The sequence below is a fragment of the Aphelocoma coerulescens genome, chromosome 3 (genome assembly GCF_041296385.1).
Source record: "Aphelocoma coerulescens isolate FSJ_1873_10779 chromosome 3, UR_Acoe_1.0, whole genome shotgun sequence".
NCBI classification, from domain to species: domain Eukaryota; kingdom Metazoa; phylum Chordata; class Aves; order Passeriformes; family Corvidae; genus Aphelocoma; species Aphelocoma coerulescens.
Genome location: NC_091016.1, coordinates 119,616,208 through 119,631,515, shown reverse-complemented (window position 1 = coordinate 119,631,515; position 15,308 = coordinate 119,616,208). Strand labels below are relative to the sequence as shown.

Below are 15,308 nucleotides of genomic sequence, written 5' to 3'. Positions count from 1 at the left end.
AGCTGGAGCTGAAAGACTGAACTGCCCCAGCACAGCACTTTGTCCTGGGGTGCATCAGGCACAGCAGCCGGACAAGGGACGGGACTGTCCCGCTCTGCTTTGCACTGGGGCGGCCTCACCTTGAATATTGTGCAGTTGTGGACACCACAGTGCAAAAATAGATATTAAACTATTGGAGAGTATCCAAAGGAGGGCAACAAAGATGGTGAAGGCACTGGAGGGGAAAGCTGTATGAGGTCACTTGGTCTGTTCAGCCTGGAGAAAGAAGAGACTGATGGGAGACCTCATTGTGGTCTACAGCTTCCTCATGAGGGGAAGAGGAGGGGCAGACATGGATCTCTGCTCTGTGGGGACTGGAATGGCCTGAAGTTGTGCCAGTGGAGGTTAAGGTTGGATATTAGGAAAAGTTTCTTCACCCAGAGGGTGGCTAGGCACTGGAACAGGCTCCCTAGGGAAGTGGTCACAGCTCCAGCCTGACAAGAGTTCAAGAAGTGTCCGGACATCGTTCTCAGGCACAGGGTGTGGCTCTTGGATGGTCCTGTGCAGGGCCAGCCTGCACAGTGATCCTTGTGGGTCCCTTCCAACTCAGCTTATTCTGTGATTAATTTGATGTTAGCTCAGATGGGGGATGGTGCTCTGAATTGTCAGCTCTTGTGCTGAGGAAGTGGAAAGGGGCTTGTTGGGAATTTGGCCTGACTGCAGCAGAGTGGCTGATTGCCCTCACCCATCTAATGCTGCTTTGAACCTGCTGAGTCTTCCTAGATGGGCTGTGTTGAAGAGAGCGTGAAGGCTCATACTCGCTTCAACATGAAGTTGCTTTAAACAGAGCAAATCCTGTTGGCATCCAAACTGAGTCCCTGCTGGGTGACTGCAGGGTATTTGTGGTGCTTCCAAAGACTGGCTGGACACAGCTGAGCTGATTTTATGTAGAATCAGCTTGGGTCCAACAGTGTGTATTTGTATGTATTGGAGGCATCTTTAGTGCTTGAAAGGATTGTTTGTTTGCCCAGCAACCTGAACTAATAATTTGTACAGGTTTAGATTCTCTGTCTTTGAAATAATCCATGACTGGAATAATCATCTTACAGCAAATTGGGAATTAATTGTCTATGCTTAAAAGAAAATGTACATAGAACAGCATGAAAATCTTTCAATTTTATTGGAATTATGTTGTATTATTATAAACTAATGCAAGAATTCTCATGGCTCAGGGCATTTTGCTTAAAACAAGACCATTAGTCAATATTTGAATAAATGAGGTCAGCATTATCTTAAAATGCAGAGAACCTCCTCTGCCACATCCTTTCTTTGTGGCAGCAGAGTTTACTTGGCTGGCACACAGGATCAAAGCTTCAGGAGCAGGAGGCAGTGTGACTGCTTTGGTACGGAGCTGTTTGGCAGGACCGGAGCTGGCACAACTGGTGTGGCTCCCTTGGGAAGTGGAAATGTCTCTGCCATGTGTCACTCCTGTTCCAGAAGCCATACAGGAGGCACCCGACCTTCTTTTGAGTTACTGTGCAGGTGAAACATCTCATTGGTGATGTTCAACACTTCCAGTAGCCCTTGTGATGCAACTGTTTGCAAGTCCTTCATGTGGAATGTGAATGTGACGGCTCTGCATGGCTCAGCTCAGTGAAATGTCTGCTCTTCTGTATGGTGTGGCTCAGTACTAGTGGCTGTACTGTTAAATAGGTGTAGACTGCATGGTCTCCATTAGCTAATTACCCTTGTTCAGTTTCTTAATAGCATAGAACTGCATCCTTACCATCAGAGTTGACAGGAATCCAGTGGCCTTGTATCAATAATGTGTTATGTTAGGATGTGGTTTCATGGCAGATTTTGGCTTTGAGCAAAGCAGCAAGTGGTGAGGGGCAAGATGAGTGGATCTGTAGAGGGAAATTGCTTGTGTGAGGGACCACATTCATGTTCCAAATTTTGGACCTTTTTATATCATTGTAGTTTTAGTCTTGTCCCATGGGCATAATGCCCGTTAAAGATTGTGTTCCTGGGTTTAATTTCAGTGAAAAAAGAATTCCAGGTTACTTGCTGTGAGAGTGTTCCACACTGAACTGAACCACCACAAATGAGGGTGGTTTGGAGCTTCACTGAGCAGTGTACCCCTGATCTGAGCTGTAGCAGGGATGTAGATATTAATCTAAAGTGGGTTTTAAGTAGTCCTGTGTCTGACCCTGCAGTGAGACATCTTAAGGAGATAAACTTGCAGAAAGTTGTCACTACAAGTTTTCTCTTGGGCTGTTTCTTTATCTTATTCACCAGTATTATAAATAACTACTAATTTAAGCACAGAGCAAGGGGAAGGGACCAGTGAATGCACACAGAAGAAAGCATGGGATCACAACATCCTCAGGGCAGGACGTCTGAAATACAACTTCATGGCTTTCCCACTCTCTGTTGGTGATGTAGCTTTATTGGGCACCGTGAGAAGGAGGTAGGAAATACTGAATGTTTCCATCTGTTCAAGGTTCAGTCCCTCGGCTGCTTCTCAGTGAGATGGTACTGGGGTAGGAAAGGAAGGGAAGGACTTTTGCACAAGACCAGTGATCAGAGTGGTTTCTCTGATAGCAGGAAATGTGAGGTGCTCCCTTACTCAGACTGATGAAGAGCAAACCTACATTTGTACCCCAAAGGAATACTTGGATCTTTGGGGAACTGGTTATTATGGTCATTTGTAAACAGGAGAGTGAAGCAGATGCAGAGCCTGGAAGAGGGAGCCTGGCTGCAGAGCAGTGGGAGCTCTTGGCCAGGAGGGATTTGTCTTTGGTTCCCAAACCCTGGTGCTCACCATGTGCATGTATCTTTACAGGAGAGCTTTGTAGACAAAACTCACAGTTCTGAGAGCAGGAACTAAAATTTTAAGGGCAGTGGGAAGTCTATCAGGCCTTTTTATTTAAGAATCTGGGTTGTCATCAGTGACTCAGGTCAGGGTGACAGGAAATTATACGGTATAGAAGTGGAAAGAAAACATTCTTATAACCACTACTTATGTTAATACTTACGGAGGTGTTTTCATTGTTCAGCATTTAAACACCTGAGTTTAGTGTTAAGATCTGCCTTAAGTGGCTAAACATATCCTATATTAGTATTAAACCAGCTGGAATTCCCATAGCTCACAAATTGTTGGAACATTTCTGTAGGAAAGCAACTGGAAGGAGCATTCCCCTTAAGTTCAGCACCTGATTTTGAAATAATTGTGAAGAAAATTATGATAGTTAAAAGGGTAAGATTGTGTTCTCTGTGATCTTTTGTCTGCATTGTAAACTTTGTCTGCTGTAAAATGAAATACCTTTGTAACTCTATTCATAAATAATAAGAGAATTGTTAGGTTTGGTTTTATAGGAGACTAAATTTTGGGGCTATTGTGTGATAAATGTGCAAGTGGAAATAACAGTACTAATGAAGTTTGTTTTAGGCATCCAGCAACTGTCTGTTGTGATAAATTGGAAAAGCAAAAGCTGAGTTTCTAGTGTAACTGCAGTTCTGCTGGCATGATACTTCTGGAGGCTATACAACTTTCCAGGGTTGTCATTCCAGTAAGTGACTTTGAATCTGAACTGGCCTAAAACCTGCCTGAAGAGACCTTTATGGAGCACAGCAGCAATTCTTGCTGCTTCACGTTGGACTCTGTCCCTCCAGGTCTCCAGAAAGTTTCAGCAAGGCTTCCCAATATATGCAAGGATTTCAGTTATCTGATGAATCCCACTCCCCTCTTTAAAAAAAAAAAAAAAATAATTAAAATGTGTCTTTCGTGGGATTTATTTTAAATCTGGTTTGTCTTTTTGGCTACTATAGAAGGGTCACTGGATTCTGACCATATTGTAATACCCTAAACAAAGTACCAAGAATGTGAAATTGTGCTCTTTGCTGGATGAGTATCTATTTCCGTTGAAGACATAGGCATTCTGGAATTTTGGTGTATTTTTAGCTCTTCTTGATTTATTTATTGGTTTCTGTTTTAGGGCTACCAGAGGACCTTAGATTACCTCTGGTAGGCAACTTTGGAAAGAGTCTGAGGAGTTGAAGACACCCTTTGTTTAAAATCACAGAAGATGGGTGTAATGTGGCCGTGCTTGTTGGGGGACTTGGCTTCTGTCTTGGCACTGGCATGTGGTCGGTAGAGGAGCTGGTTGTGTAAGGTTTGGAGAAGTGGGGAGTCCACCTGTGCCAGCAGTGACTGAATACCTGGTGCAGGCAGTGTTGCTGTGTTGGCTGACAGTGGGAGCTGTTTATAAAGAGGTGTTAGATAGGACACTTTGTGCTGTGGGAAATAATGCAGTCTGTAGCTGTAACAGGGCTGACTGGCTTTGACATGTTTGGTCTGTTTTATCACAGAATCAAATATTTTTGAAAAGACCTGTGAGATCATCGAATCCAATCTACAACCAAACACCATCATGTCAACCAGACCATGGCAGTAAGTGCCATATCCAGTCTTCCCTTAAACTGCTCCCTGGGAAGCCCATTACAATATGTAATCACACTTTTCATCCTTTCATCATTTTCTTTCTAATGTCCAACCTAGTTGTTTCATTATTGTGTCATTAGTGAGGTTGTCATCTTACTAAAAAACAAGAGCTGAATAGACTGCTCCCACAGAGCCATCTTCCTCCAAAAATGTCCAGTCAGTAATTTTTTTCTTAGCTCTGTTGATTCTAATCAGTCTGTTGCCACTGAAAATACGTTAGAACCTTCAAAAAACGCCATCTGGAAGGTTCCCTAAGTATGTTGAAAAGCTGTCATGGCTGGATGAGAGAGTATGTTTATATATGTTTAAGTGGCATTTGTTTGGTTTCATTTTGTCCCACTGTCTCTTGGGTTTTTATGGGGCACAGCTTAAGGTTTTCCATACCCTGATCAATGAGATTTCCCTGAGCCTTTTCCCAGCACTTTTCAGCCTTTCCTTGTATGCAGATACTGTGAAAACTCAGGAGAAAGTTGTCTCCCCCTCTCAGGTAAACTTTGGTGTTTCTGGATGTTCTAGAAAAGCACAGTAAACCTCACAGCATTCCTGCTCAAGCTTGAGAAGACTATTTTTCATTTGAGACTTGATCATTATGGACTTCAAGCAACAGATAATTGATTTGAGTGGGGTTTGAAATAGAGAAAGCAGTGTAAAAAGCAGAGAGGAGACAAGATAGGTGTATTTGGTAGTTTGTGTTGCTGAGGAGTTCTGCTGCACCTTATACCAGTTGAGAATTTTTAAAAAACATTTTTGACCAGCTTATATTTCTGGAGTCCTGACTAAATGCAGTGTATCTGTTCGAGTAAAGCTTTTAAGTGAAAACTTGAAGCATTCAAAAGCATTCAGAACTAGTACAAGCATTACGAAGTATAATCAGTCAACTAATGTAATTTCTAGTTATTGTTCTTATAAGGAGTTGTGATTCCTTAAAAATGTTTTCTGTCATCCTTGGACTCTGTTTTTACTTGGGTAAATATTATACTTTAGGATATTTCAGAGGCTTATTTAATCTGGACTGTTTTGGCAGTACAGTGGTTTCTTGCCCATCATGCTGGGGTGTGAATTACCTGGATGATTTAAATAGTGCTACTTGATAATATCGAAAAGCAAAACTTACAACTGTTCTTCTGTTCTTCTGTTAAGGACCACATAGTAGCAAGACATGAGATGTGTAGCTCCTTGCTGTTTCACTGCCATTATAAGGAAAAAATATATCAGATGGAGACTATCTTACCATTCCCCATCATCCTTTCCACGTCACAGACAAGGCAACAGAATTCACATCTGGTTTGTCTACATATCCATGAGAGTGAGGGTGGCATTGAGTATCACTGACAAATACAACCTAGATTCAGCACCTAGATTTCAAGTTTAAGAAGCTGATGTCCATTTACTGCTATTTGTCTTTGGAACATAAAGACACGTGGATGATGACTTGGAGGTTCTTCAGGTTCTCCATTGGTTGTTGGCATGACTGAGTCCATGTTTTATAGTCTGGAAAGGTGACCAAAATGAATGTGCTGTATATTTCAAACACAAATACAGAAATGTTCTCCCGAGGGAATAAATAAGCTTTCAATAGGATTGGTTCATGTTGACACAGTGTGGGTGTGATTATCTACTGCTGCTGTGGAAAAAGGACCAGGTGTTTGGCAGTTCAAGTCACTGCTGTGAGCACTTGCCATTACTGACACTCTGTTGTGATCAGTTTTCTGTGTTTAGCGTTGTAAAGCTCTCCTATAGTGTGTATATTGAAATATGGTACCTGCTAATGTGCTTCAAAACAGTGTATGAGAGAAATATGTGACATGGATATTTCTTACATTTTTATACATTTATATGCTTCCAGAATGGCTGTGTTGAGTTGGTTGAAAGGTGATGTTTTCATTTCCAGACTCTTAGGTGATGAGTGGCTGTTGTCTTTATGATTCGTGGCTGCCAGAATTTCCTGTATGTTTGGCAGTATTTTATGTCAGCCATTCAAGAGGCAATTCTGTGCAGAAGCCAGGCAGAACTACTCTGCTTGCTGCAGGCAGTAATGGGGGAATATGCTTTGGAACAGGCTTAAGAGAGTACATTTGGCAAAAATAAATGTCTCCAGTACAAAAAGTGTGTGCTAGGAGTTTCAGGTGTGTATCATAGGCAGGTAACTCCAGTGATGACTGCTGTTCAAAAGGAATAAAATATTTTTTTTTCTTAAAGGAAGAAAGCCAAACTAAGTTTTCATGTTTATAGTCTATTGGTTTATTTGTTTATGGGTATATTCAGAAAATAGTTTGCCAGGCACATCATTCAAGCATCTCTTGCATTCATGGCACCATCATGTAGTTCTCTTTTTTTACTAAGGGTTTTCTGGCTTCATCCATAGGCAGCAGAGGGATAAAGGCTTAATTGCAATCACTGCAGCTGCACTTGTGACCAAAACTGCTCACAGATTAGAATTATACATTGATATAATGCAGCTGTAAGTTTAATATCATGGAAATAATACTTCTTCCCATTTGATTCCTTCATTTTAAAATTAATTGTTGGATATTATTATGCACTGATAAAATAAATTTACCTGGGGAAAAACTTCAACAACCATTCAGGATTTCTGTCTTTTAACCTTGTTGTGCTCTTGTGCATTGTGATCTGCAGAGGAGAGAAAGGTTTCAGCGAGAACGGTGTTTTAACATTTGGCAGTTTCTCGTATTTGACTGAATTTGAGTGAGAGGGAAGATTATTTGATTGCTGCAGGTTTGTGGAAATTACTGGCATGAACAGAGTTTCTTGATGAACAAATGGGTCTATATTGCCAAGGAAGCCTTAAGCTGTCAGTGAGCAACTCATGGATCTTGTGCAACAGATGGACAAGTATGTGAATACACTGCTGTGCTCATCTGAGTAAACTTCATTGTATCAAAAGTAAAGCTCACTTGCTTATTCTACTTCATACAAACCAAATGACTCTGAAGGACGGCGCTTTTTAGACATCTGTGCAATTTAGGTTGTGTGATATTATCAATCACACACCTTCTGGCTGTGTTGCATTTCTTGGATCAAAACTGCAGAAATGCTGTGTGTGCAGACATTAATGTTTTGCAGACAAAGTAGCAGGCTCAAGTATGAGACTTAAAGCATTGCAAGTATGTACTATACATACATACATACTATACATACAGTGTCTGATCCTTGGCCCCAAACGTGCGCTGAGTAAGAAGCACTTGCCCTGTGGGCAGTGATTCATAACTGGCAAATCTTCAGCTGGAACTTGGTGGGGAAAAAAAACATTGCCAGCAATTCCTGCCACTACACATGAACAAAACCTACCCACCACCACCAAAATATGACCTGATGTCATATTCCTAAATTTACTTTATTCTAATAGGTGACTATCCAATTGTTTCCCCCTCTGCAAAATACTTGGGAATGTTGCAATTCACAGAATAGCATTGCTGTGAGGGAGATGCTTGTTCTTAGCATTCATTGTTAGGTTTGCCTTTTGAACATGCATGGCTTTCAAGTTGCATTTCCCACTCTGGGTTGTATTCATTGTGCATTTTCTTTTTCCTTTTTAGTGGACTATATTGTGGAATATGACTATGATGCAGTGCATGATGATGAGTTAACAATCCGAGTTGGGGAAATCATCAGGAATGTGAAAAAACTGGAAGAAGAAGGATGGTTGGAAGGGGAGTTAAATGGCAGAAGGGGCATGTTCCCTGACAATTTTGTGAAGGTGAGTTTTCTGCATTGGCTTAGTTTTACTGTGATGGTATGGCAGGGTCATTGTTACTGAAATGGCTGGAATACACAACAGTTGTATTTGTAACAGGATGATTTTTCTTTTTTAAATGGGAAGGCATTCTAGGTGATAGATTTAAAAAAAAATCTTCAAAAGTATATTAAAAAAATGTTAAGTTCTGCTGTCTGTTCTTACTCACTTTAGCATTTCTTTTGGTCTGTACCCTCACACTGTGTATTCTGTGTCCCTCTGACTTCTGCAGTGCACCAAGTTGTAGCCAAGGTTTTCTGCTTTAGTGGGATGAACTGATTAAACAACCAAGACTATAAAAAAAACCCTAAACTTACTCTTATCTAAGACATCCAGTCATAAGAAAGTTGGCAAAGTGGGGTCACAGCTCAGTTAGCTCATCTATAGTGAAAAGCTGCATCCTCAGGCTGTGCTGATGTGGGTTCTTCAGCCTGGATCAAACTGCTTTATTTGAAGGAGCAATTCTACCTTACCTGGGACTCTGCTGCTGGCACTGTCTTTTTTGTGATCCTGCGAATTTCTTGGTGTAACACTTCCATATAGTTCCACTGTAGATATTCCTGCCCCTTTTAAAGTGAAATGAGTTTTTTTCAAACCAGAACTATCCAGTGTATCTTACTGTGATACTTTCACGTTGTAAAACCTAAGGGGATAGTGGTCCAGTACTATAAACACTTCTTTACAGTTGCTTATTTTAAATTTGACAATTTTTCTGAAAAACTGAAAAAGCAAAATTGCTCTTTTCTGATTTACTGTGGGGGATTTTAAGATTTTCCTTTTAAAACTGATGTGAACAATCCAGTTATTCTCAGTGAGGGTCTCCTACCAAGGGAAAGTTTGTATGAATGCTTTGCACTTGTCTATCATTTTCAAGTTGTTGGTAGTTTAGTTTGAAGTCATCTTTGGGTTTTGAGTCCTGTATAAACAGTAATTTGACCTCAAGTGGTGTTTTGATGGTTATTGTGCTGATGTTCTTAATTAGCTCTCAAGTGCTGTGTAGGAAGAAAGCGTCAGACTCGGTTCTTTGCTGGTTTGTGTGTCATCAATTTGTCCGTCTGCTGAAGAGCAAAGATGGGTTGGATGTGGCATGTTTCTATGTTAATTACCAAACTTGCTGGGTGTTTTCTTGCCCTTCTGCTGCTGTGGCTTTTATAAACTTTGTTTAAAATTATTTCCATCCTGGCATCTCAGCTGCAGCTATTTTTAATTCTCAGCTGTTCATATGTGCATGGCATGGTCGGATGCCCTGAGTTACTGGGGACAGTTTTCTAGAACACGTAGGGTTTTGGAGAAGGGAAGTTGTGCAGAAGAAAATTATCACTTTTGTTTCATGACAGCAGGGGCAAGTTGCCTTCTTGGTGCTGGAACTGAGTGCAGTTATGAGGCTGATCTTGGGAACTTTTCTTTAACACGGTGTGTTTAGGCTGGAAGGCTTTTGTGCAGTGGTGAGATCATGGGAAAGCATTAATTGTTATAGTAGTGAAAGTTGTGTGTTTTCTTCATGGTAAGTTCGATTACAGTTTTTTCTTAAATGTTAATATACAGGTAGTTACTGTTTGAGAGACTACTTCTGGGAAAGCTATTGCAGAAAGGCGGTGGTTTTTTTGGTTTTTTTTTTTTGTTGGTTTTTTTTTCTTTTTTGTTGTTGTTGTTGTTGGTTGGTGGTGTTGTGCCTCCTCCCAAACCATTCTCATTTGCTGCTGTAGTAGGTTGTTGGATCATGCTGTAGGATCTATGGGATGCTACTGTGACCAGAGTGCTACAAGTACCAAGCCTAAGCAGCTAAACTCAAACGGTCCAGCTCGGCCTGGTGTGCTGTTAACACCTGCAAGGTGTGGGTGACCTGCTGGAGGGAGGTGGAAAGGAGCTCAAGCAGGGCTGGACTTTGGCCTTGTGAATGAGGAAAGTCCCTTGAGAAATGGATTTATTTATTTGCTGCCGAGAGCAACCACCACCACTGGGAGTGGTAAGAACAGTGAGGATGCTGACAAGGGATGAGTATTGCTGACTTCCCATTACCCACGTGAAAGGGAAGGAGCATGAAGGTCTGAAAGAGGACAGAAACATAACCAGAGAGGGCAAATTGCTGTGGACAGGGCTAAGGGCTGCACCAAGTTTTCATCTTTGGTTGCGAAATTCTGGAACTGTACTTGAATATTTATTCCTTCCTGAAAGGATCATCTTACTCTCCTGTTAGGAGTATAATTTCATGCATTAAATGGGGATCTGGCCTGAATGCATTATGTGGTTGAATTTGTGATGGCATTTTGGTAATATATATATCCACACTGGTTTAAGAATTGAACTGAGGCCAGGATATAACCTCTCCATGCCGACTATGGGGATGGTAAATTATAATTTGTGTTGGTCTGGAAAAGATCAAAATTTGAAGCTGAAAGTGCATGTGTTATCCACTAGATTTGCCTTCATGTGTAAAATTTAAGAACATAATAAATATGACAGATTAAACTGGGTGAAGATAAACATGTTTCCTTTTTCAAATGTTAGATGTTATTAGAGAAGATAAATTATTTTTAAAAAAAGGAATAAAAGCCTTTGATTTTCATTAACAGAAAGAGAATTGGGGGATGGTTCTAATTCCAGCTAGTTTATTCTTGCTAATTTTGGTACTTTGTGTCCTCTTCATCCTGTGTGAGGGCAGGAAAAGAGCTTGTTGCCTTGATGCCAGCTTCAAGCTGTCCTTGGCTGTTGGGCAGCACAAGGCTGCTTCTTGCCTGTTTGAAGGACAAGCAAAATGTGGACAGGAGGATTATTGGTGTATGCTGCCTGAATAGGTTGGATGCCCCCGATTCAGACTGTATCCTCACTGCTAAAGCAGATCAGTCTCCTTCTGTTCCCTCCTTCTGGGCTCTGCCCGTACATTGGATTTACAGACATTTTGTGCAACTTCTCATGCTTTGAAAAATAAATCTTCTATTTGAAGTATGACTAAATGCTGTCAACTTCATTTTGGGTTGTTAAAGCAGGAAATAGCTTTTTGATTGTCATTCTTTTATTTCTCAAGCTTCTAAACATTGCAAAATATTTTAAATTGTGATAGTAGGCTTGTTTCATGTCGTGGTAACAGTTGGGTCTTTGCTGTTAAAAGTGTAGCAAAGGAAGCTGAAACTTGTTTTTAATTGAGTTAACTTATTGAACAGTGTGGGTGAGCTAAGCACTATGTGACTTTGAAACGCTCCTATGGAGAAGGGAATTTTTGGAAGCTTCCTGTGGATACTGATGTAATGCTGGTGCTTGGTACCTTGTAACATCATCTGGTAACTTTTTGGTTGGGTTTTCTTGGTTTCTACCCAAGCCTTTTGCATATTGATGGTGAAATCCTGGAGAATGATCAGAGCTTGGTGGTTCCTGGTGCCAGCTGGGACCAGGATTTTTTCTGTGAGCCCAACACTTGATGGGTTGGTTAACCAGCAGTTTGAGATGGTCTGTCCCAAAAGGTGCAGTTCTTGGTGCTGACTTCCACTTGCATCATTTTTCTTTAAAAGAAAGAGAACAGGTAGACTCAGCTAAGAGGAACCCCACAAAGCCTCTGAAACATCCTCAGATACTACTGTGCGGCATCACAGTGTGGGATGGGGAGTGGGAGGTGCTGTAAAGGTTGGGTGGGGAGTCAGTGAGTGGGATGTCCAGAGCAGTCCTAAAACCAGAAGATGGTGGTAAATGTACAGTTGAATACAAGTAGGTAAAAAAAGAGTGCAAGCAATTACGCTGCCTACTTGTGAAGCTCATTTCCTTGAATTCACTTTTCAGTGCTCAGGCTTCTTAAAGGTGTTCTGCCTGTTCTGCAGAGCCGGATTTTGGAGTGCGCATGTTTCCAATGTTATTAACAAAACCCAGTGTGAAATTCCTGTTTGAACTGGGTGCGTATCCTCTTTGAGTGGGGTTGAATTAGCGTTCTTGTTTCTGACACTGTTATTGCTGTTTTTCTGCTTCTTCCTGTATGGCAATTTAAAATAAAGAGCTTCATAAATTCCTTAAAGGAATTAGCAATGGAACCTAGCAGACTTTTATTGTTTTCTTTGAGAGCAGCTTTTCCTTTCTAAAATCCATCACAGTGAGAAATGTGCACACCTTCGTGTGTCTCCAGTGTGATTTAGAGAAATGTAGTAATGCTGTTAGATGGAATGTGTGAGGTTTTTGGAGATATTAAGGTGTGTTGAATGTGGAAAACCTTTTGATTATGGGTTGGGTTTTATTTCTGTTTGCTTCTAGACTTTATATAATATACAGGAACAGTTCTCTGAAATTAAAGATTAAGAGTCCAGGCTTCCGCTCCTTCAGGAAATCCCCCAGACTTCCCTCTTTCTCTAGCCCAGTGAATCTTGACTCCTTTGCATTTACTTCGACAAGATGGACTAAGATTAATTTTTGTTGATTTATTTACTTGTTTTGAGTAGTTCTGTTCACTCTCAGACACCTATTGTGTTGATAACTGAAAGTGATGATTTGGTGTTTATCCTTCTGCTTATTTTTTAAGGTTTTTGCCCCTACACAGCAGAGATGTTTTTCTTTTAAGAACTGAAGTTCCTTGTTTTATTTCATTTATTGCTCTCTTAGTTTTGTAAATAGCTGTATTGTGAGTAATAGGCTTTATGTGGTAGTAAAACCAGTTTGATCATAAGCTCAAGGCAGTAACTTGGATGAGGGAGGAGCAGTGGATTGATTAATCAGTAGCTTTCATCAGTTAAGGCAGAGAAGTTTGCCAGCAGGCTTTGGGGACATTGTGGTGAGCAAGCTGGACACTTCTCCGAGTGTGTTTGGGACATGCAGCACCTCAGCCTTGGAGCTGGTGTGGGGGCAGCTTCCTGCCTGCACAGGTGTGAGCAGCTGCTGCCGCGCTAGCGCTGAGCCTGGATCCTCTCCAGGTTAGCACGTGAACTTTGCTCACTGTGACATTTTTCTTCCTCCCCCTGGATAAAAAACCCTGCAACACTGGGCGTGTTTGAGCAAGTATGTCCTTGGAAGTGGTAAGCTTGTTTTATTTTCTGTATGTTCTTAGCATCAAATGTTGTAAACAGGCTTTGTGATTTGGGGTGGTGAATGGGAACAGCATGAATTTAAGTTATGCTTGCAGTATGATTTTGAGAGTTTATTTAGTATATGGTGTAAATTCTTGGTCTTAGAATTGTTTGTATAATAAAATTACTTGAGTTTGGTTTAGCTTATGTCCCCTTCTGTAGTATAGGGAGACACTTAGAGATTGCAGACAACTACTGTGTTTGCAGAAAGAATTCTTTTTTAAAAGGATGATTTGTTTCTACGTAATTCTTACTGTTCAACTTCCTGGTCTGTGTGTTTGTGGAAACAAAACACAGCCCAAGCCTCTTTTCTTCCCTTTTCGTCATTCCCAGACGAACACTTTAGAGTAGGAGCATAGCTGACCTACCTTCTTTAGCCTGTCTTTGCTGTCTCTGTCCTGTGCTCTCACTTGGAGAGATGCTGTTAAACACAAGTGTGCTGTGAGCCAGTGGGAGAAGTTTTGGCTGAAAGCTCCTTCAAGCGTAGCATCTTCCTTAATTCCTTTTCAAAAATAGTAAATTGACCTCACCCAGAACTTTAAAAGGAGTCATGGAGTTGGGAGAGATCTCAGACAAGACAGACTCTTCTAGGTTAATTTTAACCTGGGCATGATTAAAAAGTGTAGCAACATTAGTTCAAAAAGCAGATTGATAAATACACTTTTAAGCAATGTATATAGGTTAAGCCATATGCATTTAGTTTGAAGTAAGTAGGATGTATTTAAGGAACAGAATAAAATACTTATTTCCAATATGGTGGCATCTGCTCCTTAAAGTATTCTGTCCAAAATCTCTGCATCCAGGTAAGGCTTGGAGAAAATAAGATACACAGCAATTTATCAGTCCTGTTGGTCAAATTACATTTCAGTTTATACAGCCTTTTCCTTTGAAGGAACTGTCAGCGCAGGGGGTTGTGCAGGGAGGTGACACTGAGTGCTCCGAGCAGCACTGCTTCCCAGGCAGAGTAGGCAGCCCTGCTGGTAAGAAGGTGATGTTTGCTTCGAAGCTGGCAGTTCTTGTTTCTCAGAAACAAAGATTACATGCAAGATTGAAAGCCATATTAAGTAATTTCAGTTTCAGTGCTGAGTATATGAGAGAAGCACTGGGCTCTTTGTCTCCCAGCAAGGAGTGAAGCTGTGTGTTCAGGCTGGTGCTTTAACACCTGTTGCCAATACTATGGTGCCTCCCATTGTTCCTGCTGATTTTTCTTCAGGCTTTTTGAGAAAATAGGGCCACTAGAGGAGAGCGTCGTATCAGGGGGTATCTTTTGTAGCCTGAGCTGCACCTGCTAATCCCATCCATTGGCATGTGTCTGGGATTTGGGAGAATGGTGATAATGATTCCTGTGCTTGTGGGGTGAGAGACAAGTCTCTGCTATCCAGCTGTTTTGGCCTGAATAAACAAGGAAACAGGTTTTTTCCGACTGGAATGGCAAGGTAGATGGCTTGGGTGTGCCTTGCTTATGATGGGGAAACGACTGCTTATAAAAACAATAGTAAAGAAAAATATATCAACTGCAGACAGTGACAGATATAATCAATGGCACTGATATGTAAGCATTTTTGCTGTCTTTTAGAGCTTACCATGATTTATTCTTATTCCTGTAACTTTTCCAATTGAGTCTCTGGATTGACTGCTTGGGTTTGTATCCTGTGTGGTCCCTCTGTGATGTGACTGTATCTGGCTTGGAGAGGGGAAGTCTGGAGGTGTATTTGAGTTTGCAGCATAGAGCTGCTATTGCTGACACAGCTGTGCCCACACAGCTGTTTGTGGGCACCTGTGTGTCAGGTTGTCTTTTCACTGTCACCATGTCCACACAGCAATTTTGTTGCCTTGTTGGTGTTGGTTGGGAATGCATGAATTATTTCATATTCTGAGGCAGTATAGGTATCTTGTTTGGAAAGAAAGAGCATGAAAGTGAATTGACTGTTTGAATTATTTATTTTGATGGACTGTTAGATCTGAAATGTCACAGATGCTTTCCTCAAAAGTGAACTATTTAACTGCATGAAATTTATTGAAACGATATGTC

At 41.1% G+C, this 15,308-nt stretch overlaps 1 protein-coding gene across 4 annotated transcripts in view; it reads left to right on the top strand.

Annotated features, from left to right (window-relative positions):
• The window catches only part of CD2AP (CD2 associated protein), a 78,285-nt gene that overhangs the window by 14,555 nt on the left and 48,422 nt on the right, over positions 1–15,308 (top strand). For 3 of the 4 annotated variants that reach the window (XM_069011724.1, XM_069011725.1, XM_069011723.1), the window contains exon 2: positions 8,041–8,201. In XM_069011724.1, coding sequence (XP_068867825.1) covers positions 8,041–8,201 — 161 coding nt within the window. Of the gene's footprint in view, positions 1–8,040; positions 8,202–13,028; positions 13,226–15,308 lie in introns of those variants that run through there. The other variant, XM_069011726.1, reaches the window with a different exon arrangement.